Source organism: Ricinus communis, chromosome 3 (genome assembly GCF_019578655.1).
Source record: "Ricinus communis isolate WT05 ecotype wild-type chromosome 3, ASM1957865v1, whole genome shotgun sequence".
Taxonomy (NCBI): Eukaryota; Viridiplantae; Streptophyta; class Magnoliopsida; order Malpighiales; family Euphorbiaceae; genus Ricinus; species Ricinus communis.
The window spans coordinates 26,053,341-26,081,172 of record NC_063258.1 but is presented as its reverse complement, the minus strand read 5'-3'; the positions used below and the strand labels follow the sequence as shown (position 1 = coordinate 26,081,172).

The 27,832-nt window shown below is 29.9% G+C and overlaps 3 protein-coding genes across 3 annotated transcripts; 2 read left to right on the top strand and 1 right to left on the bottom strand.

The window, feature by feature from the left end:
• Nucleotides 1-558: 558 nt before the first annotated feature.
• On the bottom strand, nt 559-1,919 carry LOC8275892 (ethylene-responsive transcription factor WIN1). Its single transcript, XM_002524454.4, has 2 exons — nt 1,618-1,919; nt 559-1,526 (listed from the first exon to the last, which is right to left on the bottom strand). Exons 1-2 carry the CDS (start codon nt 1,695-1,697, stop codon nt 917-919), a joined length of 690 nt encoding a protein of 229 aa, XP_002524500.1. The 5' UTR covers nt 1,698-1,919; the 3' UTR covers nt 559-916.
• A 14,588-nt stretch (nt 1,920-16,507) lies between these two features.
• LOC8275893 (TBC1 domain family member 13) lies at nt 16,508-20,536 on the top strand. The gene is made up of 9 exons (XM_002524455.4): nt 16,508-17,055; nt 17,364-17,456; nt 18,524-18,628; nt 18,745-18,897; nt 18,991-19,089; nt 19,354-19,482; nt 19,647-19,826; nt 19,952-20,068; nt 20,211-20,536. The coding sequence occupies exons 1-9, from the start codon at nt 16,588-16,590 to the stop codon at nt 20,388-20,390; spliced, it is 1,524 nt and encodes a 507-aa protein (XP_002524501.3). The 5' UTR covers nt 16,508-16,587; the 3' UTR covers nt 20,391-20,536.
• A 1,904-nt stretch (nt 20,537-22,440) lies between these two features.
• LOC8275894 (phospholipase D alpha 1-like) lies at nt 22,441-26,041 on the top strand. Its single transcript, XM_025158325.2, has 3 exons — nt 22,441-22,592; nt 23,384-25,286; nt 25,467-26,041. Exons 1-3 carry the CDS (start codon nt 22,500-22,502, stop codon nt 25,898-25,900), a joined length of 2,430 nt encoding a protein of 809 aa, XP_025014093.2. The 5' UTR covers nt 22,441-22,499; the 3' UTR covers nt 25,901-26,041.
• The last annotated feature ends 1,791 nt before the right edge of the window (nt 26,042-27,832 follow it).

Below are 27,832 nucleotides of genomic sequence, written 5' to 3'. Positions count from 1 at the left end.
ATTATTCTAAAATTATCTTTAATTTTAAATAAGAATCTATTTATGTTTATGTTTAATACAAATAATAAGAATGTAAATTTTTTAAATTTGAACTAAATTTATAGCATCCAGAATCCTTCAATCTAAAAAATATCTCGGATTCTTATTTGTGTGTACAAGCACAACGAAGTTCTTACACTCATCATCACGTTATGGTTTTAAATAATACCAATTACCAAAAAACTGAGAGCGTAAAACTTATAAATAATTTCTCGTAATAACCTTAATTTGCACTTCATTTTTTTTTATTACAATTAGCAGCTTCATCTTTTTCATTTCTTTTTAGGAAAAATTAGCAGTTTACTTGGATCCTTATTTGTGTGTATAAAATTATGATGTAAAGAAATTACAGTACAAACTCTTTGGCCTTTATACGTAAAAAAACAATGTTTTTAATTTTGATAGCATATAATTTTAAGGTTATCGAAGAAGAAATAAAGGAAGAAGAAATAGAATTGGAATTAGAAGAGAAGAGATAAGAAAAAGTCAAGAAATTCATACAATATTACAATAAAATTATAAAGTAAAACGAAGTCACAATTAATTCCATTATTATTAATTAATATACATTCACAAATGACACCCCAATTATCTTCTCCACCCCATTTTGTTTTCTTGAAATATATAAAAATGAATATATACTTAATATTATCATTATTATCAATGTAATATATACCAGAGCAAATCCAGAAATTTTGTGTTTGGTGCATGTTCTAATTAATCAATGGACTATATATACTATATAGTCCAAATTAATGGAACATGCATCTCTATACAAAGCACATCAATTTGCTCCTTCAATCACAAAGAAAAAAATTTAACCAAATGATCTCTCAACACACAAACACAACAAAAAAAATAAAAACCATACTTTGATTTAAAGAAAAAAACTACCACTACCATCATCATCATCATCATCATCATCTTCATCATCACCATCTTGAACTTCAAACGGAGGACTAGGGCAATTCCTGTTAAGAAGCTCTTCTATCATTTGCAATGCAATTCTTTCTTCTTCATCCATCTGTGTTCTCAGCTCCGGCGGCCCTGGTAAAGTATTCGATGACTCAGCCATCGGGAATGTACCCTCAGAAACTTCATGGTTTTGCTTTCCAAGTTGCACTGTCATGACCCAGTTGGAATCAGACCTTTGCCCAGCTCGTTTTTGCCATACACCGATATGAGAATTCTCAGTGTCAAGCCTTAAGCATGTCATTGACGGCGACGGTGTTTTGCTACATTTTCGAAGCTTGGCGTGAAGGATTTCAGATAAACCATTAGGTGCAGTAGTAGTAGCAGTATTCTTAGAAGAAGAAGTGGCTGTTGTGGAAGAGTCAGCAGTAGAGGATTTAGGGTCTCCATTTGGGGTTTGAGTTATTGGAAAGTTTGTTTTTGCGTTGCGTCCACTCATCAATATTGCAGCCTGATCATAAGCTCTAGCTGCCTCTTCTGCAGTTTCGAATGTTCCTAGCCAAATTCTCCTCTTCCTGAAAGCAACAAGTTAAAGAGAAAATTACAAGAAGTTCGAAGCATAAAGACAGATATGGACAAAATGGACATGTGTGGCTGAGAGATTACAGTAAAGGGTGTCGAATTTCAGATACCCAAGAACCCCAATGGCGCTGCCTGACACCTCTGAACTTCTTTGATTGCACCATGTTTGGTAAGAGAGAGCCAGATGATTTTTGGGGACAGAAGAAAGTACAGAAAAGAAGAGAGAAGAATGAAGTACACAATGATCAGAGAAGAAGATATAGAGAGAGACAGAGCAAAGGGAAAAGGTACATTATTGTCGGCGAACTAAGAAGAATTGTACTAGGAAATGCTCATACACACAAAATATATAATCATCTTAACCTTCTCTACTCTTGCTGCCTTATAAGAGGGGAAAAAAAGAAAACTATTTCTGATGCTACCTACCAAAATAAATCCACTGGGGCTTGTTCTATGTACTATGTCATCTACCCTTTTGAAGGCCATGCATAAAAATCAATGTGAAGAGAGAAAATTAATAAGATCGAAACTGATGGGACTACTGTTTCTACGAGACTTATCTATAAAAGTCTTTACAGAAAGGTTGTTAAAATTCATTAAACCCAGCTGGAGGACTCCTCCTTTGACTACAGTTAACCTTTTCAAGATTAATTTACATTTGTACATGAGTGACTAGTTAATTTGTGTGTACATTGCATGATCAGGTAGATACTTGCGGGTTCGTACTGTTCACGTGTGGCCATTTTGTATTCCCTTATAGATCATCTACGAGTTGCATTAATGGACAGAATTGGTGAAATAGGATACTTATTCAATACAAGCAGATAGGAGTTTTATCTCATACATTTTGCAGATGAATGTTCCAATTTATATTACTGCTGTTACTGCTAATTGCTATTGATTCATTAGTCTAGGGCTCAGCAAAACCGATCGAAACTGAAAAATTCAGTCAAACTTTGGTTTGGTTCTATTTGATTATAAATTTTTTAAATCCAATCAATTTGGTTCAGTTCAAAATTCTTATTTAATGAGCCAAACTGAAATTCTAATATTTGTTATTTAAAATATTTCAATATTCTATGAAATTTGATATTTTAAACAATATTTCAAATAACTTAATTAATTTATAATAAAATATGTAAAATATGAATTTATTTTTTAAATAAATCCTTTAACTAATATTAAATAATTAATTCAATCTAAGAAATAAAAATGAAAAACCATATTTAACATATTATTTTTCTTTGATTAAAATTTTAACAGATTAGATAGTTTGATTTTTGCTGACTCAGTTTCATTTTAAACTAAAGTAACTATTTATGCACTCTTGATCCTAAATATGTAATGAAGTTTAAATAATATATAATATTAAGAAATTATTCATGTTAGTTTGAGCCAAGTGATCCATTTGGAAGATTTATTCAGTCATAATATGTTTTATTTATTTAACTAAGGCTTCGGGTTACAGCTGCGTTAATGATTAGCATATGATTTCTCATGATCAAAAGACCTGCAGCTTAAGAAATATTTATTTGTTGAGATTTTTAATAAATAAAATAATGGTCGTAAAAACTTTATTATAATAAAAAAGAACTTAGTGATAGTATCTGTATTTATCATTATATAAATATTTTATAAGTAAACATTAAATTATTGGTATTAAATGAATAAATATGCAGAATTGTCGCGTGTATCACTCCATCACTTCCTTCCATTAACCCAAAAAATAAAGAAAATTAAGACATATGTAAAGAATCAAACCCTAAAACATAATTTTTTTTCTGAACCAAAAACCCTAAACATAATTTGATAAAGTTAAAAGGTAAGTAAATTAATATACTGTAACCATGTAAATATGTTAAAACAGTAGATATACATTTGATTTTAGTCATGTTCTTCATAATGTGAAACACTGTTCGTTGGCCTTTAAACTTCCACGTAAGGAGTAATAAATTGGCTGCATTTACAAGTAGTTATTATAGTACTTATAATAACGTATCAACCACATAGCTATTATTGTCTACTTTGTGGTCACATAATTAATTATAAACTTTTAACCATCCAATAGTCTCAGCCCCATCCTCTTTTTTCTTTTTTCCTTTCTTTATAGTGGAAATTAATTCTTTAATCCTTATTGGACCTTGATCTACCAATTGTTTGCCTATCTAGCTTTTACTATTAATATGTGACAACCTGTTGATTGCACATGCTATCTATATCATAATGTATTTTTCTGTTCCATAGTTTTTAATTATATCGGATGCATTCATGATCCCAAGGCTTAATTTAATTAGTTACTAAATCATCACTACTCAACAAATTTCGAATTATCAATAATGATTTTTTTGTTTGATTTAGGTAGTGTTCAAGCGCTGAAATTTGATTTTTAAGTATGAAATTTTAAGTGTTGAATCTAATTAATATATTTGAAAATTATTATTAATTACTAAAATTGTTAAAATTTTTAATTAGACATTTAATCTTATGCTATTGATTTTTAAGTTTTAGTTATTAAAAATAATTTTAAAATTATAAAAATTATGAAAAAATATTTTTAAAAAACAATCATAATATGAAAATAATTTTTTTTAAAAAAATATTATTAAATTTTAAATAAATACTAAAAGACTAATATAATATCTTTTTTTATTTATATAAAAGAACTGAATTGGATACGTCAATTTTAACTTGAATGATTTGTCACTATAAAATCTAAGAATAATTTCTATTATAAAATGTGAGAGTTCAAGCAATATTAGGCCACTAAAAGTCTTAAAAGTTTAGGATTTCACACTTGTCCTCATGAAATTTAAGAATGGATTAAAATATAAAAGTTATTTTAATAAAAGATTTGAAGAACCCAATAGTTAGCGTGTTCTGTAAAAATTTTAAGTTTCATGTTTTTATTTATCATTTTAAGTAGTTGTTACTTAATTGAAATTTTTAAGTTCGATGTATAATATATTATCAAACTAATTTAAAATTAATAAGCGTCGACTAATTTAAATTTTTTATAAATTAATATTAAATATTAATAAATTTTATTAAATTGTATCTATCAATTTTTAATTTTATAATTAAAATAATAATAATGGTCATACAACGCACGAATAAACAACTAGTATATTTAATTTTAAATGATAAGTTGGATTTTCAAACTCCCTTAATCTCTAAAATTTCTATAAATCTATTAGCACGTAGAATGTCCGACGACTCGCTTTAAAAATTAAGTCACCAGAGAGACTTTAACAATGAAAATGAATTGAATTGTATTAAAATTATATATTTGTTAGGCTCCCATGCCTTTATATACTATTCCAACTAGAACCATTTATCCAATCTTTATTTAAATTGTTTTTTTTTTATATAAAACTTTAGAATATTTACTTCTTCTATTATAATAATATAAACTTCTTATTCTCCATGACTTTCAATATGAATACTATTGTTCTTCAATAGAAAGTGCAATCTCATATGATTCTGATTAAATTAAATCCTTATTAGCCAGCACTTTGTGTTCGATATATGTTTTTGCTCAGTTATCGATTCAGAAAGTTCACTCCTCATCTTATCAACTAAGTTAAATTCTAACCGTAGGCTACATCATAATAAAACATTTATTTTAATTTTTATCAAATTATAGAGATAAGTTTTGTATGATGACAAAATCTAACCCGTTGAAAATAGTAAACTAAAATGTACATGCAAGATTGAAGCTTATGTACATGATGATTTGAGGGAAATTAATTATAAGAAAGAAAAGAAAGATTGTCAATATAAAGGTAACTACTTATGCTTACTCCTTAATTGTTATGTTCAAAAAGAATATGACGTCTTACCAAGCAGGAATTGACCAGTATTAAGTGCCTGCTTTCTGGAACAAATATGTAATTCCCATTACCAAATTTTCTAATTCTGGTCTACCATTTTGGGATATTGCGAATATACCTAAAACCATCACTATATGTTTATTTAATTGTATCCAGAAAAAAACGATTTTGAGATTTATTTTTCCTTTTTTGCCAATATTTCAAGGTTCTTTTATAAAATAAAATAAAATAAAACTCTTCCATTGTTAACGAATTTCTTTTTTCTAAAGTGGAAAAGTTAAGCTAAACTATAACTTGGTTTTCTTTAGATTTAGAATATCAAGTTTTGAAATCTTAAGTTATTTCGGACGAACATTGAATTACTCACTGCTGCATGGCTCGATATCCTTTGAATTGTTTTTGGTTCGAGAGGAGGGAAAATATTATTGAGTGTTTTACTTAATTATTTAAGTTGTTTATCGCTGTGTGAATTTTATTTTATTTTATTTTTTTGAGCGAAAAATTAGTTTTGCTACCATATTAAATAATTAATTTTCTCTAATTATTTAAACTGTTAGATGTGGCCATAAGATAGTTTTAATATCAACAATGAATTTGTTCGAGACTGGTAGGACTTCACAAAAATGTTTTAAACATTTGTAAGCTAAAACAAAATTTATTTTAACAATCTTAATTAATTATTATACATTGTTTTAAAATAATTTATATGATTAAAAGAATAATATAAGTTACATGAAAATATATTAAACCATCGATAATCATTATATTTTGTAATAGCAAAACCTAATAATTTGATTGTTTATCATTTTTAACAGTTATGAAGAATAATTATGAGCGGCTATAAACATTTAAATTAAACATGTTAACTATTTAATTGTCTATAGTTAGTTGAAGATTCAAAAGAATAAAACTGAGAAAAAGAATTCCATTCATAGAGATTAAAACCTGTTCAATTTCAAATATAATCTAAAGCCCGAATGCTCATTAAAATCATTGCTTCATCAACCGTCCAGCTGAGTGGGGAGGCTTTCAAAGGACAAAAAACTAAAAATTGGACATAGCAAACTTGATTTTGTTGTATTGCGATATATATGATGCTGGTAGTAGTCGGCATCAAATGCTAATGAAAATCGTAAAATGACTACTGAAAAGAGATTATACGACCAACAGATTTGAAGTATCAGAATGTACTATTTTTTGGTTAAGGAATCACAATCAATCAAAACATAAACTCTTGCTTTCATTGTAAGATCAATCAGGTCTCAAATAGTATACTGTTTCATTTGTCACGAAATCACAATCAATCACAACACATCTCTTGCAATTTAAATATGTTATTCATTGGATTTGATTCATATGTATATATTGACACCCCAATCGTGTTTTTATGTTCTCTAGTACGTACATTATGGGTCCATAGTTACAGACTTAGTCAACTTCGCTTAAAATGCATTTTGAAAAGCCGTTTTATTAGATAAGAATACCTGAAAAAAAAAAATTATATTTAAGTTGATTTATCAAAGCCAGTACGCTAATACCTTTATACATTCGAATTTAATTCTAATACAACTCAACTGTAACCGAAAAGAAACCTTAAGGGATAAATCAGTGAGAAAGCAAACAACTAAATTCAGAAAAATAATTTATTTAAGTACCCATTTAAATGTTTAGAATGTCTATTTTTGTTTTTCAATAATTATTTCTGCATTTTCACACATATATGTGAATTTAAATATACATTTTCTTAGAAAATAAGATACTTTAGTTTTATGTAATAATTAAAATGAATGTTACACTTATAATTTTTCCTTAAAAACAAATCATATTTCTACTAAATCTATTAGCATTTAAAGTCACATTCTTAATATAAATTAGGTGTGATATAAATAACCTTATTTTTATATTTATATATATAATACCAATAGTATTGAAGCTTAAAACTCTTAAAATATCATTTTATTATTTCTAGAAATTTTGTCTGATACGTTTTAATTAACACAATAAATGAGAGAGTAATTTTCCTTATTCCATGACAAAAGAAATCCTCACTACTAAGTAAATGATTCGAAATTGTCAAATGTTGAGCCCGAAGATGTCTGTATGGTTTCATTTGGTGAGGAATGCTAGCAACATTTTCTCTTAAATTTATTCTTAAACAATTATTTTTCTGTGAGTTTATTTTATCCAATTTCTTCAACCTAGCTAATAATTGTTATCTATTTAACAAGTTAAACTACTTTTATTTATTAAAAGAGAGAATATAAAACTAGTTTAACTTGTTAAATAGGTAGCAAGTTATTAAATTGAAAAATTAAATTAAAAAATTAATAAGAAAACAATTATTCAAGAGAGAGTGTTGAATCCTTACGTGCTAATATTTATTTAATAATAGCCATATAAAAAAAAATTAAACTAAAGCAATTTGGTACTTTAAGAAAAGTTAATCGAGTTAAATTAGACTTATTATTAATCTAAATTCGAGTGTCATTTGTTTATATCTATAATTATTTATTGTTTTTAAGATAGAATGTTTATAAGGAAAAGAAATAACATGACATTAAGACACCAGATAAATCAAAGAAATATTGGTAATAAGGTATAAGATAATTGAAGCCATACATGGAAAAGTATAAGTTTCTGAATTATATTTTTGTATGTCTGAAGAATGGTTTCGAATTCTCCTAATATTTATTGTTTTCAGAATTAGCTGTCTCATTCATATATATCCCACCTTTAAAATTAGATATTAAATTAAATAAGCAACTTAATAATTAACATCTGACCTTAAATAATTTGAGAATTTTTTGACATAAGCATTGCTATCGCATTCTTTGTGCCCTCTCGGGAAATTATTTGCTTCAACCGGTCATATATTTACTTCATGTGAATATTACTCAAATTTAAAAATATAAAGATAATTGACAATAAGTGCGAGGGGGCGAAAGGAAGGAGATAAATAAATGTATTAATAAGGCTTTACTAATTCTTAATTAATTGAGTTAACTAAAAATAATAATAATTAACAATAACAATTCATTGTTTGAAAAAAGAAATAACAATTCATTAACTATAAATCTAATTATAAAAAAGTACAAATCTAAGTCTAGAACTTTCAATTATTAATGATAATTAATTCTAATTCTAGAAATTTCAAAAAACATGCCTACAATAAATACAATTTAATTTAAACTTGTCCTTATAAAAAATCATTATTAAAATATCTAAAAGTAAGAAAGTATTCGCAAGTATTATTTATTATTTTGATATGATATAAGTATTTATTTTATATTTCTATTTAAGTTATACTAATTTTAAAATCTCAAACATATAATTAGGTAGATTAGAATTAGAGTTGCACAGTCGGATTCAAATTGTTAAACATGTTGTTTATTTTATAAAAAATAACCTAAACTTTGAGAAAATATTATAATTTAAATTTTATATCAATTTAAAATAAAGTGTTTATTACTATTTTAAATTTAGTTGTTAATTTTTATTATAAATTTATTAGTTGTTAACTTTTCATTATAAATTTATTAGTTGTTAATTTTTTATTATAAATTTAGTAACTGTTAGTTTTTTTATATTATATGAACATTGACAAGTTCAGTTATTATTATTTACATGATAACATATTTGGAGGATGAATAGGCAGCAGAAATTTGGTACCATCTACTTCCCAAAGAACTGGAACCATTATTATCCTTTTGCTATGTGCTTACACCAATCAATTCTTGCTGTGCCTGCTATGACAAATTTGGGCTCTTTGTAATTAAGTTGGTATGAGTTGATGAATTCTTTTCTTTTCTTTTCTTTTGACTCTTTTATTTTTATATATAAAATATAATAAATCGCGAATTCTATAATAAGAATAGTTATATTCTTATATTTATAATACAGATAATAAATATACAAATTTCGAACTAGGTGCAAACTCTCAGTAATAATGTATTTTTCTGGAGTGTATTGTATACATGTTTCGAAATGATACATAAATTGTAAGGAGATAGTTAAACACTTGTGCAATTGGCATCTATAATATGTACAGAAAATTCAAAGGAACAGCATCAGTTTTTGTATGTAAATTTTACATTGAAGGGCTATATATTGACAGTGAAATGTCCTCAACTTCTACAAGAAAATTGAAAGAAAAAAAGATACTGACACAGCAATCAAATAAATTTGGACAGGTGAATTTCCCCACATTTAGAACCATGGCAAGGTATAAATTCAGCTCTGAGGGTTTTATTATTATCAGGGAAAAGGGCTGCAAAATAAATAAAGCCAAGTTCGTTCTATACACCGGAAGGCATCCTATCATGATGTGGTGACAGGGATTGTAAAATTTTCAAGCATTGCATACAAATGCTTTCCAGTGACAGTATCAGAAGCTATAAATATTTGCATGTGATCCAGCTGCATGAATTACTTTCTTGTTTTTGTTGGTTCACTTTATTTATTTATTTTTATTATTCACAATACAGTTAGTGCACTTAAACCCAATATATCTCTCCTTTTAAAAGTAAAACAAAATGCTCTTCACTTGTATAAGATGTAAGATGTTTTCGTTTTAGTTTATCCAATTGCTATTGTTAGTTTAACTTTTGGGATTGTACTAAATTTATAATTTTTGGTTATTTATATCTATTCTTATGATCCGACCAATGATCATCAAAGCAAAAAGATGTTTTCTTTTCAATTGAGCTAATTTTAAATCATTTAACTCTTTTTATGAAATTGTTTAGCTCATAAAACACTAATTATACAGCCTAAAATGATATAAACTTTACCAGTGTAATTAGATAATAAGAAGTACAAACAAACAAATCATATTTAACCTGACTCCAATTCTTTTGAGGATTATCAATAAGAAAAATTAGAAGTTCCAAATTAAAAGATGAAGAATATCTTACATGTCAATAATAGGGACCAAAATCATTTCCAGCCCATTACTTCCTAACTAAGTTAACATTATGGAAAGAAATTAAACAACCAACAGATTCGGACTCGGAGGGAAAGGAAGAGCAAGTTGTATGGCTTGCTGATAAACCACGTAGCAATTCATTTGAAGAGTTATAATATAATGTTTGATGCATCTAAAATAAAGGTTATAAATTAAATAGCAAGAGGAAACTCACATGCATGATGGGGACCCTTAAATATATATATATATATATATATATATATATATAGAAAGAAAGCTCTCTCTTGTACGTTACAGGAATATTCATATTCTTTTGCTAACAGTGACCCCCTCCAATATTAAATTCCTCCATGTGCTCCTAATTATCTCCATCCTATTTAACAGCCTATTTATTTAGGCTGCTTCTTTTCTTTTTTTCTTTCTTTTTTTCGTTTTCTCCTTTCTGATAATCCTTAAAATTAAAAGAAATGATTGGCTGGTGGCTCCAGAGCTGCTGGAAACATTTCAGTATATATGTGATTAATGTGTTGCTTTGTTGCCATCTATAGCTTAATTCATTGTTGTCCCTTTTCATCAATAGCCTTTTTCTTTTTTCTAATTACAAATTTCAAATGTATTCTACTTTTGTAAATGTTTTCTACTGCATATGATTTATATTGTACTTGTTTCTAACTATTTATTTAGAGCATAATCATGGTGCTTTTTATTTATTTTAAAAAGTTTTTTTTAATAAAACGCATCTTCATTTATATTTAATTATAAAGAGTTGAAATTTTTACTTTATTTTTATTTTGTTTTATTCAACAAGTATTAATATTTTGGTTTTATTCTCCTTTTTCTTTGAAAGAGAAAAAAAATTATTTAAAAAAAGTAAAAAATGATAAATATCAATTAGTAAAATGTATAAAAATGTGTAGTGTATTAATTACAACGATAAAAAGTGAAATTTGGCTCTTCAAATATAAAGAGTCAAATCTACTATTTATTTTATATTTAAAAATAAAAAGTGTATTAGATTTTATTTTATTGGATGACTCTTTATAATAAAAAATTTAATTTATATAAAGAGTCTTTTAGAAGTGCTCTTAGATTACTCTTGAAAATATCATAATAAGTGAAGTATTTCATGAACTAAAAATTTGACTTCTCATTTATTTTGCAACTCTTTCATAAAAGTTATCAAATTAAAATAAAATTATAAAAATTAATAACTCAAGTTAAAATTATAAAAGGTCTAGATGTTTGGATCATTTTGATGATTAGGCCTAATAGAAACCATATAACTCATACTCTATGTTAGTTTAAAGATTTTTTTCTTTTGGAGAAAGTTTAAAGATAATTTTTGAATGTAAAAATCAAGAATTAGGACTTCAATAAAAGAAACAAATTGAACTGAGCGTAAAATTAATTGAAAATTGTCGATGAGATTATAGGGCAAAGTGTTATTTTAGCCTTTGGGCTTGTAACTGCAGGCCAAATAGATCGAATTTCGTCTTTTTCATAAAATATGCCCAAAAATATCTTTTTCGGGCTAATAAACCCATTTGGCGTTTAATCCTGTGTGTGTAAAAAACATTTATTATCTGTACTAAAATATATTAAAAAAATAATTCTTTCTAATTTAGTGATTTGTTTATTAGTTTATTATTCGTTAAAGTATTTCTATTTATAATGGTATGTCTGAATAAAAACCTTAAAATTATTTTTTCTTACAACCAAAATACAATAAATATCGATTTTATCCTCATAATATGGAAGTTCATCATGCCAATGTCACAGTATTTCTCGTCCTCCAATTGCACAGCTACCTGCGTACAAAGGTCGACTTCGTCTTTGTGATTGCAATCTAAGAGCTCCAAGATGGGTTGCTTGGACTGATAATAATCGAGGAACAAGGTTTTACTCTTGTAGATACTATCAGGTTCTGGGTAATTGTAGGTTTTAGTTAGTGTTTTCTTAGTATTATAGTTTTTTTTGAAGTTGTTGATGTGAATGGTTATAAAAGAAGACAAGCAAGAAGAGAGTGGAGCAACAATAAGAGGGATGCCAGTTTTTCGAGTGGCATGATGATTGATTCCCTCTGCAAGCATTGCACGTAATCAATGAATTGTATGTGGAGAATTTTACTCTGAAGGTAGAAAATGAAAAACTGAAGTGTGTTTATTGTGATAGAAGATTGCATTCTGAATTTTATGAAATGCAGATGGAGTGCATGAGTTTAAGAAGAGAGATTGAAGCTGCTAATGTAGCTAAAGAAGTGTATAAGTTTAGGATGTGTTGCACTCAAGGGATTTTGATGTTGACATAGATATTAATTGTGTCAATTGTAACCGTAGTATTTAAAATTGAGTTGTCACATTTTAGATTAGTTAGGCATGTGTAATCTGTGATAAGTTATATGCAATAAAAGTCCTGTATGAAGTTTTATTATGAATGAAAATACAGCAGTTGTTGTTTCCTTTTTATTGCAACAGTTAAGAAATTAACAATTTTGAATCAATACTTCCATTCAGTAAATTATTTTATTACATTAAATGAAAGCTCAAAAAAGACCTAAAACTATGCAATATCTAGAATTCAATTATGGTATAACCCCATAACAGTGTTGCTCTAGATTTCCAACTCCAAGTTGTCAAGACACAATTGAAGCACATATAACACTAATCTGGTGCACACATGTCCAAAAATTAGTTGACAAGTTGTGTAATTTTCTAGAGTAAACTAATATGTTTCCTAGCAGAGCACAATGCAAAAAAATAAAATAATATTGATATGTAAGATCATCATATTTTTCAAATATGCTTCTTTTATGGTGGCAGCTTCTTTTTCCCCTTTGGCAACAGTTTAGTTTGATTTGTTATAGGTGGAAGTACTGGGTGTAATGAAGGGCATTGAGAAACTACTGATTGTTGAGAGTGTTGGGTCTGACGTCCTCCAATTAATGAAGATGTAGATATGTTTGGAGCATATGAAGCTTGAGATGACATAGCCTATTGGTTGAAATGTCTTTGAGATGATATAGCCTACTAGGTGAAATGGCTTTGAGATGAATTCAAAAGTGTTTGATAGTGAGTAAAATGTGGTAGATGTGTATTTGATGGGATAGAACGAGTGAAATGTGTTTGTGTAGTTATTTTTTCTTTTTGCAGTTCTGCTTGAGCTTGCAAGTGTGTAGTGGAGATGTTAGGTTTACCTACCCATTGCAATCCTGGAGCTTGGAACCTCCAATAAGTTGGGTTGCCTTGGTATTTGATAGCATCATGCTAGTATGGTGTAATGATCTTCTGTTGGGCTGTTGGTATAAGATTTTTTGCAAAAACATAACCTTAATTGAAAAAGCCATATTGATTTACCAAATTGATTCACAAGTTAACCAAAAAATGAACAAAAGGAAAAATAATGAAGAAACATTGTGCCTATCTAAACACTCTGAAATCTCATAACCAATATGCCCATTCCACTCCATATTACATCTACTTGCCCTCTCCATATTCTTATCAAATCTTTCTAGTAAGTTAGGACTAACATTTGAAAACCATTTCACAACATCATCTCTTTTGATATGAATTCTATTCATAGCTTCAACCCTAATCCATTCTAATAAAGCAAGAATATGCTTGTTTCTAGCATTTACTAAATGGCCATTGAAATATTCACATATATTATTCTCACAACTATCACACTTAGCATTAAAAGAGAAAAAGGGTCTGCACCATATATAAGATGGACAAGTGAAAAGATGCTCAACTGCTCTAGATGCCTTTCTATCAAGCTCATTCAACTGATCATTAAAGTTTTATTGGTATGAGCTTTTTGCCAAATTGAGTAGATATGCATTGCATACCATTTGTGCTCTATAAGTAATAGCTCTACTTTGACAGCTTCAATCAAGCCCTGCATAATTAATATTAATAAATAATTACAATTGAACTTGAATAGTAATGTAAGATTAGACAATTACTTTACCAATTACCTTCTGCATATCATTAATAATAGTGAAATCCTTCCCATCAGTCAATCCAATATCTTTTTTTAACTTTAAAAAAATCAAATCCAAGTTGCTTTTGTTAACTATTGCCCATGCAACAAGATACCTTTGATAATTGGCATCTTTGCCAACTGCAGTAAGAAGTTCTCCTTTGCATTTTATTTTCAAGAAAATAAGTTTTTACAATAAAGTCCCCTAACTTTGTATCAGTACTTGCAAATATTGTCCAAGGATATGGTTTAATGCAACAAGACATGATTCTATCCATTTTCATTCTTTTTATAAAAAAACTTCAACACCTCTAGCAACAACATACTTAGATAAAGCCATTATGAATTGTTATGCACTATCAAATACCATTCCAACTAGAAGAGCAGGGCAACATCTCATATATGTACAAGTCATTGTGCATGGACTTAAGTACATCATCCTCCAACAATTTACCTTCAGGTAAACAGTAAATATAGGGATCATGTGCATAGCCTAAATATTTTAGTTTACTGAAAATTCTCATGAAATGTAAAGTGTTTATATCATGTAACTTCCAATAAAATATCTTACCACCCACATACATAAGCTTAGGATCTCTAACAAATTTATCCCCATAATGAATCTTAAAAGTAATAGGTATTATTGACATTGTTTCTGTTAAATAGTAATCTTGTAGATAAAAGAAGGCAATATTCTCATCAACTGACATATGACATTACAAACAAATAAATCTACACAACTACCCATGTGCATATAAATCAAATCAACAAAAGATGCACACAGACCACATACTAAAACAAGTTGCTTAGTTTATAAGTACCTATGACTTTTATCATTCAAATAATGACAAAATAAACTTTTCCATCTATTTTGAATAGCAAAAGGAACACTTAACATATCAATGAATTATACTAAAAAAATTTGCATTACTAACCCAATGTACATAAATTGTAGTGTTTTTCTTCAATGGAACTAACTTCTTAGAGCATTAGACAGAAAACCTAACTTAAGTTAGATTCAATTGGAGAGTTTAAGGAATTCTCTAATTAATTTACTTCTCCTTTAGCTTTAGGTTTATTACCCAATATAAGATATACACGTGCCAACTCATTTCTGTCCAATTCAAGCAACAATTAAGCTAAGAGAAAAGCGGGAGTTAATATCTTAATAAAATATTCCACTCACTTTTCTCATAGTAAATGTGTTTCATACATATGAGGTTAAGGACCAAAATGGATTTAATTGGCCCAAAAAAGGTTTCTTTTGGGCTTACTTTTTGAAAACCTAATCTTCTATCCCGAGATTATTATAGAGAAATTTCACTATTTATCAATTTTTTAAAAATAATTACAAAAATATTCTCATTTTTTATTTTTTCTAAACTACCCTCTATTATTTTTAAAAGTGTGCATTTTTTACTTTTTTCATTTTTTTTTAAAATTAGTTTCAGATACTTAACGTATACCATATTTTAGTAAATATATACATTTGTTGTTGAACATTTGAATTGAATTTTGTTTCATTAGAAAAGTTTTAGATATTTAAAATATATTATTATTTGGCAAATGTATACCTTTTGTCATTCAACTTTTTTGAGTTTACATTTTATTTCATTTGAATAAGGTTGAGATAACTAATGTATACTTAATATATACTAGATATATAATTTTTTTTTACCTTATAAAGATTTATTTAATTTTCGAGATATGATATTCTCAATACATCTCTACATTTTTAATTTGGAAAAATATATTTTAGATTTATTTATTTATATATTCATCATTATTATCATAAAATCAAACAAAACGCAAAAATATTTCATAAAATTAATATATCTTATATCAATATTTGTCAAAATATATTAAATATATATATATATATATATATATATTTTTTTTCTTCAAAGTATATCTAACAGATATACTTTTATCTGAAAAAACTAAATTAAATATTTTAATAAATAAACTTCTCTTTTTGAATATCTTTATCGTCAGTAATTTTTACTGGTGTTTTTATAATTATTTTATATTTTTGTAGCTTTTAGAAAGAAATCCGATATTCTATGAAGTTCCAATAGCAGTTTGGTAATAATGGGCTTTGCTACGAATCAAAACCACTCTTGAATAAAGGCCAAACGAAAACCCAAGTCTAAGCCCAAGTCCAAGCCCAAAGCAAAACAGAACAACAGTATCCCGACTCGCGATTAACTGGCGACATAACCAACTACCAGTCAACTATAACTAACAACTACCAATCTTTCCCGAAAACAAGAAACAAACGAGTTTCACAAACTGAGTTAAATCACCTCGAGTTTGTCACTCATGTCTCTCTTTCTTTCTTTTGTTTCTTCTCAATTTCATTTTCTTGAAACCACTAACGCTGCGCTACCCATAATAACAAACTTGACTCGGCCGATTCACTTCAAATACTTGACTCATTTACTTCTTACCATGCTGAAAGGCAAGCTCAAGCTCACTGAAAAAGCTAGACGAGTGTTCCCTGACAGCCTTGGTAGCTTGGTATCTGGTCTTCAAGATGATGAAGATGAAGGGTATAGAGGGTTAGACTCAGTTTTTGAATGTGGAGAGGAGCTTGAGATTATGGAACCCAATGGAACTGAGTTAAGTAAGGAGAAGAGTGATTATGAATTCCAATATGAATATGATGATGACGATGTGAGTGTTTGTGATGATGAGAAAAGAATTGAAAAAGATGTACCCGGTCAGGGTCATGTTTCTGTTATGGAGGTTATTGCTGCTGATGAGAAAAGGTCTGATCTTGAACATGAGGTCAGCTGTTTCTTCTCAAATGTGGGCTAAAATATTTTTTTTAGGTTTTGGTGTTCGGAGGTAAAATTTGGATGATTTGTTAAGGGTTTCTGAGGTTTTTTAGTTAGTGAGAGTTAGTTTTGGTCAAGCATTATTTATTTGGATTCCAGTAGTTTCAGGTTTAATTTCCTTGTTTGTTCTGGTTTCTTGCACTTTGATCTCAACGAAAGAGAATGCTGGGGCAATTTCTGCTTTATGGGAAAATTACAGTGTTGGTTCTTGTTTGATACTTTATTTATTTGCTCTTTTTTGTTCTCTTTTCTGGTCAGCTTTCTCAGAAGGAGATAAATATAGAGAAATTGAAGAGACTTGCTAGTACAGGCCTCCCTGATGGAGGAGGTTTACGTGCAACAACTTGGAAGGTAGATTTGTAATTGCTCAATTCTTGCACTATATATCTCTATTGTTTACACCTGCTGTACATACTATATTCAAGTATCTGAAGAAATTGTTTAACTTCTCACGCAGCAATTGTCATTAACACAGTATTTGGTTAAAATCCATTAAAATTATAGAATTCATTTACGAATTTAAAGTTTATTTTTTTTAAATGAAGTAAAAATTAATTTAGTAATCTATATGATCAAATTTGTATAAAATTAATTATAGCTAAATTAGATTCTAACAAATTAGATAAAATTTATAAATAAATTTCATATTAGCAAGTCAATATATCCTATAATACAAATATATATCTCTTTTGATTTTATCATTTCTATTTTATTTGCTCTTTCATATTTTTTTTTTTCAAATGAAATAAATTTTTTTTATAGATTTCAACCAAACATAGCATAAAAATCCATATCAATTGTCCTAAAGCAAATTCTGTTTACAGTTTGTGCAGTTTGAGTTTATTTAATGTATCAAAATGGTTAGTGTTAATTGTTTTAAGATTGAATGAGTCTCACCTCATCACATATGGTTGAAGAACAGGTTACTTCAGTTGGGCTGGGCGCAGATTCCTTTTCCAAATTGAGCATTTCAATAGTTACAACTCTGTCTGTCAACAGAAGTGACCTTTCCGTGAATGAACCCGCATTCTCGTGCATATGCATTCTCTGTTAAATTCAGACAAATGCAAGATAAAAATTTGAATATATAACAAGCATGCTCTCTCCATTTTAGGGAAGGGAAACAGGATGAAATTAGTTTCACTCATCCAATTCGGGATCCTTGGTCTCAACAATTGAAACATCATACTCATATTATTCAACTTTAGATTTTGAATGCTTCTACTTTGGACGATTAGATGATGTCATTTCAAAAATATTCTTCCCTTGTTGTCAATTTCGGTTTTCAGGCAGAATGACCTACCATGGATACATTGCTAGAAACATTCCTCAAATCGACATGCTAAATTCGTTTCTAACCTCTAAACTCTTGTTGTTATGAAATGAGTCCTGAAAATCTCAGCAATCTTGGCCGGCAGCTTCTCTTAGGTTATTTACCTCCTTCTCGTGATTTGTGGGAAAAGGAGCTGACTGAGCATAGACAAAAATATGCCAAGCTGAAACAGGAGCTTCTATTGAGTCCTGTAAGTTGCTGACTGCTATGATCATTTAGTTTCAGATGCATTTCTTACTGCACATATTCATCAGGTTGGTGCCTTAACTGTTACCTCACACTAACCAAAATCTTGAATCTAGACAGTCAGAGCTCACTAAGATAAATAATGGTGCAATGAATTCTGATGAGCTAAATGCTGAAGGTGATGTTGCTGGACCACTTCAGAGACATGAAATTTCTCATGAAGATCACCCGTTGAGTGTTGGTAAGGCTAGTGCTTGGCATCAGTACTTCCAGGTGAAAACTCTTCTCCATTCTAAATCTAAGGTGTCTGGAACTCTTTGCACTTAGTTTCATTCACTCTTCATCAAGATGAACATCTGTCTGTAGCATACAGAGATTGCAGATCAGATCGATCGTGATTTGCAGCGCACGCACCCAAATATGAAATTCTTCTCCGGGGATTCATCATTCAGTAAGAAAAATAGGGTATATCTTGTGCCACCCATACTTCTTTTCTCTTCTCTATAAGGCCAATAAGTGTTTAACTGTTTGGTCAAAGCTCAAGATCAGGCCAAGAAACATCTCAGTTTCTGGCATGGCAGCTTTTCTTTGACTTTAACTTTTCCAGTCTCTAGATGCATTTTTTACAATGTCTTTACAGAACTACAGTAGTTGAGCAGTCGGTAGTAATAACGTAGATGCGAGGATAAATACTGCCTGACTAAATCTTGTGAAAATTTTCAACTTCAGGATGCAATGAGGAATATTCTTCTCTTATTTGCAAAGCTAAATCCTGCTATTCGTTATGTTCAAGGCATGAATGAGGTCTTGGCACCAATTTTCTATGTATTCAGTACCGACCCTGATGAGCAAAATGCTGTAAGGCGTATTTTGTCACTTTTTTGTTTTCATTTTCTAAGATTGGTTATAATTTGCTAGAATTTTCTGAACATATGTTATTTGAAAAAGAAAAAAGAAAACATAAAGGTGACTACGTTATGGATATCCCAGAAATCGATACATCTGCATGTTCTGTCGCGCAGGCAAATGCGGAAGCAGATAGTTTTTCTTGTTTTGTTCGACTACTGAGCGATTCAGTGGATCACTTTTGTCAACAGTTGGATAATAGTCCAGTTGGTATCCTATCCACCCTTTCCAGATTGGCAGATTTGCTGAAAGCAAACGATGAGGAATTGTGGCGGCATCTTCAGTTCACAACCAAGGTATAAATGAAGTTGAATTTAATTAAAACAAGTGATTGTCTGGAAGCTCCGTCATCACTCATATTTGCCTTAAGCTAGGATTGATGTTGATCAGGGACGCTTATATTATGTCTTCTAACCGCCAGGTTGAACCACAATTCTACGGGTTCAGGTGGATCACATTGTTACTTACTCAAGAGTTCGATCTCCAGTCCATCTTAAGAATTTGGGATTGTCTTCTGAGTAATCCTTCCGGCATTCAGGTTTCTCTCTCTCTCTCTCTCTCTCAGACATACACAAACACACACACACACACCGGCTCAGCAACCAGGGACTGACACTATTGGTCACTCCAAAATCATCTTCTAATGGTTATTTACAGGAAGCAAAACTCATTTCTTGCAGGATATGCTTTTGAGGATCTGTTGTGCAATGTTGTTATGTGTGAAAAGCAGGCTGTTAAGTGGGGACTTTGCAGCCAATTTGAGGCTTTTACAGCACTATCCTGGAATCAACATAAAACACCTTCTCCAGGTAGCTCGGGATCTTAGTCCTGATGCTTCATCCTATCCTTCTTCTCCGTAAACTAACTGCTGTTTGTATGCAAGTGTGTCTTCTAAGACAAGCTTTGCGATACACAAGATTGAGGAATCACAGACTTTCTCACAAAACACCTTTTTCATTTTTCCTGTTGTTTTCTTAACCTGCAGCAATGAGTATTTAATTCTTTCTGTCTAGCTTTTACACTGCTTCAAATAAGTTTTAAACAAACCAGACTGACTACTTGCCGTAAATGATAGATTATCACGTAGTTGAGAAATTCTTCGGACCTGGCCGACTATACACTAAATTTATAAATTTATAGATAATTAATATATATTTATTAATTTTAAATAATAAAATATATATAATTATCCAATACTAGTTTTTGAATTTTCAATTTCAGCATTATATTTTAATTTTAATTTTATCTTTCAGTTAAATTATTCATTAGATCTGTTAATGTTGAGTGAATTCCGGTGACATCAAAGAAAAATTGATTCAATGTTAAAGATATTATTCATCCCATTTACTAAAATATTATCATTTAAGTATATATAATTTATTTATAATTTCTTTTAATTTTAAAATTTTATTAATTTTATATGTTTAAATGATAATATTTTAATAATGAGGATGTTAATTTAGTTTTTTTTTTTATTATTGCTTAAATTTGATCGATAATTTCGTTGAAGACTAAAATTAAAATCAATGTCAAAGTATATGCTGATTTTATTAACAAGTGCAAAGTGCAAAATCTTTTAGCAATTAAGCCAATCTAAATTAGAATTTGTTCACATAATTTTTTATTTTCTTAAATTGCATGAAAACCTCTAGGTTTTCTGTTTAACGCGTTTCAAATACCAAAACTAAAAAATAATCATAATATTGACTGTAAAATTAGGTAAAACCCTCTGATGTTCATCTAACTGATAAAAAGTATTATCCATCAATGGGTAATCATAAATGTTTAATAATGCTTCAATGGACAACCTGCTCCATAGTTGTTCCCATAGTTAATTTTGCCATGTTCATGTCCATTGCCATCTGAAGAGAGAATCTCTGTTTGTTCTAATTATTGCTTAAAACGCATACAATGAAGACCTGCCTGCTCCTGCCAATCACAGGAAAGGAGTAAGTGAAATGGTAAAGGGGATTATTGGTGAATAAGAAATCTATAAACATATGTATCATATCATATAAAGGAAGTTACATGAAGGTTCCTTTGTTGAAATCTTACTGTTATGTACAGATAATTTACCTAATCTCAATTCTCTGTTTTAAATTCAATTTGTATAATCTTTTTTAGATTCCATTTGTATCTTTATCTTTTGTATTTTCTTTTTTATTACAAATGAAGACAGGAAATTCAAATTCCAACTTCAAATTTATTTAAATTGAAATATATATTTATAATCAGATTAAATAGACGGTATCATATTTTTTATATTTTAGAATAGCTTAAATAACTGAATGAGAAAGATTCTCATTTTATCTCATAACAGTGCAGGAAGTTAGAGTTGAACACTAGTTTTAATAGTATGATACATCATTGCAACTAAATTTTTTAAAACTCTTTGATTTAAGAAATATTGAATGTTTCTAAACTTTTTAAAAGATTAAATAGGTAATCTTTATGCATTTCCTCGACTAATTTACCTTATCGTGCAAATCTCTTTTTTTCCTGTAACTTATTTAATGAAACAAAAAAGAAAAAAGAAAAGGGTACATTTTATGAGTGCCAAGCCGCCAAAAAAGTTGAATTAAAATAAAATGGATGCTACTACGTTATCAGGGTCATCCTCAACCCTCACTTACCTGCTAAAGCATTACATTTCTAATTTTTAATTCCTTCAACTTCAATTCCTTTCTCTTCTAACATTCTTTCTCCAAATTTTATTACCTAGAATTAACAACTCTAACTAAGCCACCCATCATTATTTTATGTTTGGTCAGCTCCTTTTGGTAATTGGTCTTTTTGCATGGATTCTTTTACTGTAATATGGATGTACACATAATAAGAATTTGCCAGTGCTGATACATTTATATACTTGTTAAGTTCCTCATAAATTTGTTCATCTTACAAATCTATCGTTCGCAGATCATTTTTCCTGTTCAACATTGGTGCAGTACTGGGTAAACGTTGCTTGAAGGATGGCTCCTGTTCTGCTTCATGGAATACTTGATCTCACCATTTTTGAAGTCGATAGGCTTTCTGGTTCAGGCTGCTCCAAGTTTTTTTGCAAGGTACATCTATATATATGTTCTTGGATTATTTTTCATGATCTTCATCTTGCACAAGCAGCTTAATTGAACTAATCGAGATTATAACAACTATGTATGATTTCTCTCTAATTATTGCCTCCACTTGCTGTTATACATAAAACTTTCTTTTATTGTAATAGTATATACTTCTTTAAGGAAAGACTAAGTAGTTGTATTTACGAGAAAAGTAATTTAACTATCTTAGGTTTGTCTTCATATCTCTTCAGTTTTGGAACTTAATTGGGTATTTATGTTCTGCTTGATGTGTCTTGCAGGTAAATATACAGGAAAATTTCTTACCTTTCCCGGCTATACATACTCCCATATATAATCACATGGCGTGGTCTTCACTCGTATATTAATATATCTCTTTATATATATATATGTTGGGTATAGTTTAGTAGTATACTCTTAGTTTAAAAATCTTAGTTGTATATTATTCATTTCCGCTTTATAATGATGCGTGAAAAGCATAATCCACCTAATGTTCTTCCATTGACAAGCTTTTATATTGCTTTCCGCAAATGGAGTATAGGTTTCTTGTTTCGGGAGTGATATGGCTATCGTCAAAATTTTGCATCCAACAGTTAGACAAGTGATGCATATTTTGATTTTTTTTTTAACATATACTTAAATTTTGTAACTATCTTATCCGTATTACTCATTCGATTATTAAGTGTCATATCTCAAGAATAGCAAGAAAAAAGTCATTTTCTATATGGATACAAGTAAAAAATCATTCAATTATTATGTTTCACTAATGCTTCTTGCAGATACTGGAAAACGTTGAAGAGACTGTTGGATGTGGAAAAGGATTCTCTAAATTGTATGCTACAATTGATTTAGAAGGAACTAAAGTTGGCAGAACTAGAGAGTTGAAGCATGCACGATCTGATCCACAGTGGGACGAATCTTTCCACATTTACTGTGCTCACTTGGCTTCAAATGTTACATTCTCTATCAAAGTAAAAGATCCGATTGGGTCACAAGTGATCGGAAGAGCTTATTTGCCTGTTGTAGAACTTCTTAATGGCGAAAAAGTAGATAAATGGCTCAGAATCTTGAACAAGAATCATAAACCTCTACACAGAGGCTTAAAGATTCATGTCAGAGTTCAATTTCTTGATGCAACTAAAAGAAGTAGCTGGTCTAAAGGAATTACAAGTCCAAATTTTTCAGGTGTACCTTACACATTCTTTCCTCAAAGAAGTGGTTGCAGAGTTACCCTCTATCAAGATGCTCATGTTCCTGACAAATTTAACCCAAAGATCTTTCTTCGGGGAGATAAGCGCTATGCACAGCACCGATGCTGGGAAGATATTTTCGATGCAATATGTAATGCTAAGCACTTTATTTACATTACAGGATGGTCTGTTTTTACTAAAATCAGTTTGGTGAGGGACTCGAGGAGACCCAAAAAGGGAGGAGATACGATTCTAGGGGAGTTACTAAAGAAAAAGGCCGAGGAAGGTGTTAGAGTGCTAATGCTTGTTTGGGATGACAAAACTTCCGTCAAGTTACTAAAGAAGGATGGAGTAATGGCCACACATGATGAAGATACCAGAAGTTATTTCCATAACACGAGAGTTAACTGCGTGTTATGTCCGCGAAATCCTGATAATTGGAAGAGTATTAAACAAGGTCTTGAGATTTCTACAGTATTCACTCATCATCAGAAGACTGTGATTGTGGATAGTGGATTGCCAAATGGAGAATTAGAAAAGAGGAGAATTATAAGTTTCATTGGTGGTATTGATCTGTGTGATGGAAGATATGATACTCAATTTCACTCCATCTTCAGGACTTTAGATTCAGCGCATAGAAATGACTTTCATCAGCCTAGTTTCTCGAACGCATCGATTGCTAAGGGAGGACCAAGGGAGCCTTGGCATGACATTCATTGCCGGTTAGATGGACCTGTTGCTTGGGATGTATTAACCAATTTTGAGCAGAGGTGGAGAAAGCAAGGTGGGAAAGAAGAATTGCTTCTTCAAGTAAGAGAACTTAATGACATTTTCGTACCTCAGTCTCTTGCTATGTTTCCTGAAGACAATGAGACATGGAATGTTCAGTTGTTCCGATCTATTGATGGGGGCTCTACATATGGCTTTCCTGATGATCCTGAAGCCGCAGCTAGAGTTGGTCTTATCAATTGGAAGGATAATATTATTGACAGAAGCATTCAGGATGCTTATATCAATGCCATTCGGCGGGCAAAGAATTTTATTTATATTGAAAATCAATACTTTCTTGGAAGCTCATTTAACTGGAAATCTAATGGCACTAAGGTTGAAGAGGTTGGTGCTTTGCATCTAATTCCGAAAGAGCTTTCGTTAAAGATCGTTAACAAGATTGAAGCTGGAGAAAGATTTAGTGTGTATATTGTCATCCCAATGTGGCCAGAAGGTATACCAGAAAGTGGATCAGTTCAAGCTATATTAAAATGGCAAAATAAGACGATGGAGATGATGTATAGTGGAATAGCTGAAGCACTTCAGGCCAAGGAGCTTGACTCAAATCCAAAAGATTACTTGTCTTTCTTTTGCCTTGGAAATCGAGAGACAGAGAAGAGTGGGGAGTATTCACCTCCTGGGAAACCTGAACATAATACAGATTACAGAAGAGCTCAGGAAGCCAGGCGGTTCATGATCTATGTTCATGCCAAGATGATGATCGGTAAGTCAAGAAGATTCTCAATTTATGACGGAATGAATCTATATAATTTGATCGGAGAAACTATTACATGCTGCTTGTACAGTATTCTCAAATGCATGCACGGGCCAGTCTCATCTAATAATTTCTCATTAAATGAATATAACTTGATAAACTTAATTATACATTGCTTTTCATGTACAGTGGATGATGAATACATAATAATCGGATCCGCCAACATTAATCAACGATCAATGGATGGTGCAAGAGATTCAGAGATAGCAATGGGAGCATATCAACCATATCATTTGAGTACCAGGCAGGCAGCAAGGGGTCAAATTCATGGATTAAGAATGTCATTGTGGTACGAGCACTTAGGCAAGCTTGACGACTCTTTCTATCATCCTGAAACCCTGGAATGTGTACGAAAGGTGAACCAAATTGCTACCAAGTACTGGGATCTGTACGCATCAGAGAATCTAGAACATGATTTGCCAGGCCATTTGCTTACTTATCCTATTGGAGTCGATAGTAATGGGAAGATTACAGAGCTTCCAGGAATTGAATTTTTCCCCGACACAAAGGCTAAGATTTTTGGCTCCAAATCTGAGTTGCTTCCTTCTATCATTACTACTTAATCGCAATGTTGCTTAACTCCTGAGCGGGTAGCTAGTTTGGTTGGTCCAATATCCATGAATGTTGGTATTCATGGTTTTATTTACTTCATAAATACATTGTTTTGTACCATATTAATGTTTTTTTTTTAAATCAGTTGATATCAACAATTAGTGTTTCAAATTTTCTTAAAAGAAACTCTTGCAAAATCTTATTTGCTTTTTCCTTCTCTAATTTTATGAAGGATATTCTCTATAACATAGTATATTCTAAAACATTTAATTTGTGTTATATATTGTAAAAGTGAGGCTGAAAATGGCATCAAAGTTTGAATCTTTCGAAATGCATTCTCCTCCTAATGCTTAAAAAAATGTGTACCCATCATTTGATTATGAACCACTTGCGCATGAAAAGCAAAAGGGCATAAAATAAACGGAAAAAAATAAAGAAAAAGAAAAACAAATACTATAAAGGTTTTAACAAATGAACTTTTGGAATTCTTTTAGAGCACTTAGCGAAATGTTCACATGATAACTAGATCCTCTTTAAGACTTTGCCCAAAATGCCCTTAACTATAAGGGGCCATAATGAGGTATAATTAAGATATTAGAAAGTGCGAGTTAGTTTTGATTACATAATGAAGTATAACTTTATAACGACCAGCCTTTAGTACCGTGGCCACATATTTATGGTCTGAATTAAGATTTAAATTTTAAATTCTTTTCATTATTTTTCTCCCAAAACATTAATATGCTAATCATATTGATTGTTAAAAAAAATGTAATTTTATCCATTATAAATTTGTTCAATATTTTATGATATAGAGGGCAGAGTTCCACCTCAGCATTCCACTCACCGTCTATGTTATATTTAATTTTAGCTAAATTGCTATGTTTGTATTAAAATATTACAACTTATATCCAAATGGTACTAATTCTCTAACTTATTTCTTTTTAGTACTACATCTATAATTTCTGTTTTAATTGATGGTAGCTATTGGGATTCTAATGACTTTTTGTTGATGTGTTAATTAATATGATGTTTAGATGGACTTTGGCTACCACATCAGTAAAAAATATCAAATTTCTAATGGGTACTGATATCACCAAATATGTAAAGTAACAATAGTATAATTCATTTTAAATAGGAGCTTAACAAATAGTGTTTGAGAGTTGTATTAGCATTAGTCTTTCATCGGTATTTTAGGTGGATATTTATAAAAGAAGTACTAGTTATTTTCATATTTGGCGTAGTCCTAAAGATCAACGGAAATGTGTGTTCCTATTATTTAAGAATAATACTTTATAGCTATGTGTAATTGTGGTTCGCCTATCAAGTATGTTAGTGGTCTAGGCAAATTGTCGAGTATTGGCGAGTTCTAGACTCGTATAGAAATTTATCTTTAGGCGAGTTTCCATCAAGTATTATCGATTATAACAAAAATAATAGGTTGGGTACTAAAAAGAAACGAATTGAAAAATTGATATCATTTAGATATAGATAGCAAAACTTTAGTACCGACAAGACAATTTGTCTAAAATCAAGCATGATGTGGACAGTGAGTGGAATGATGTGTGGAAATTTGATCGTATTTCTAATAGGTACCGAATATTAATCCCAATTAGGAATATAGATTAAAATATTCTTATAGTTTATACTTTCTAGTGACTTGATGCAATTATTAAAGTATCTCTTAACTTTACTAAAATAGCAGTTATCGTGTTTTTAATTAATAATTTTGTGAAATAGTGAAATCGTTTAACTAATTTAATTTCTTGCTAAACAAAGTTCATGGCCTTAATACACTAATCTTTAATTGTGTTTTATCTGCTTCTCTTTCCTTCAGAAGAGAAACGTGTTTAGCGTTAATTTTAAATTTATATCATAATAGTCTAATAGTTGAAGCACTTTCATCAGGTTATAAGATCCCGGACACGAATATTAAGGAATAGTTT

Coding starts and splice junctions, on each gene's coding strand:
- LOC8275894 (XM_025158325.2), top strand. CDS start 22,500: ATGGCTCCTGTTCTGCTTCATGGAATACTTGATCTCACCATTTTTGAA. Junction 22,593..23,383: donor GCTCCAAGTTTTTTTGCAAG/GTACATCTATAT, acceptor TGCTTCTTGCAG/ATACTGGAAAACGTTGAAGA. Junction 25,287..25,466: donor TCATGCCAAGATGATGATCG/GTAAGTCAAGAA, acceptor TTTCATGTACAG/TGGATGATGAATACATAATA.
- LOC8275892 (XM_002524454.4), bottom strand. CDS start 1,697: ATGGTGCAATCAAAGAAGTTCAGAGGTGTCAGGCAGCGCCATTGGGGT. Junction 1,527..1,617: donor GAAATTCGACACCCTTTACT/GTAATCTCTCAG, acceptor TGTTGCTTTCAG/GAAGAGGAGAATTTGGCTAG.
- LOC8275893 (XM_002524455.4), top strand. CDS start 16,588: ATGTCTCTCTTTCTTTCTTTTGTTTCTTCTCAATTTCATTTTCTTGAA. Junction 17,056..17,363: donor GGTCTGATCTTGAACATGAG/GTCAGCTGTTTC, acceptor TTTTCTGGTCAG/CTTTCTCAGAAGGAGATAAA. Junction 19,827..19,951: donor ATCTTCAGTTCACAACCAAG/GTATAAATGAAG, acceptor TCTAACCGCCAG/GTTGAACCACAATTCTACGG.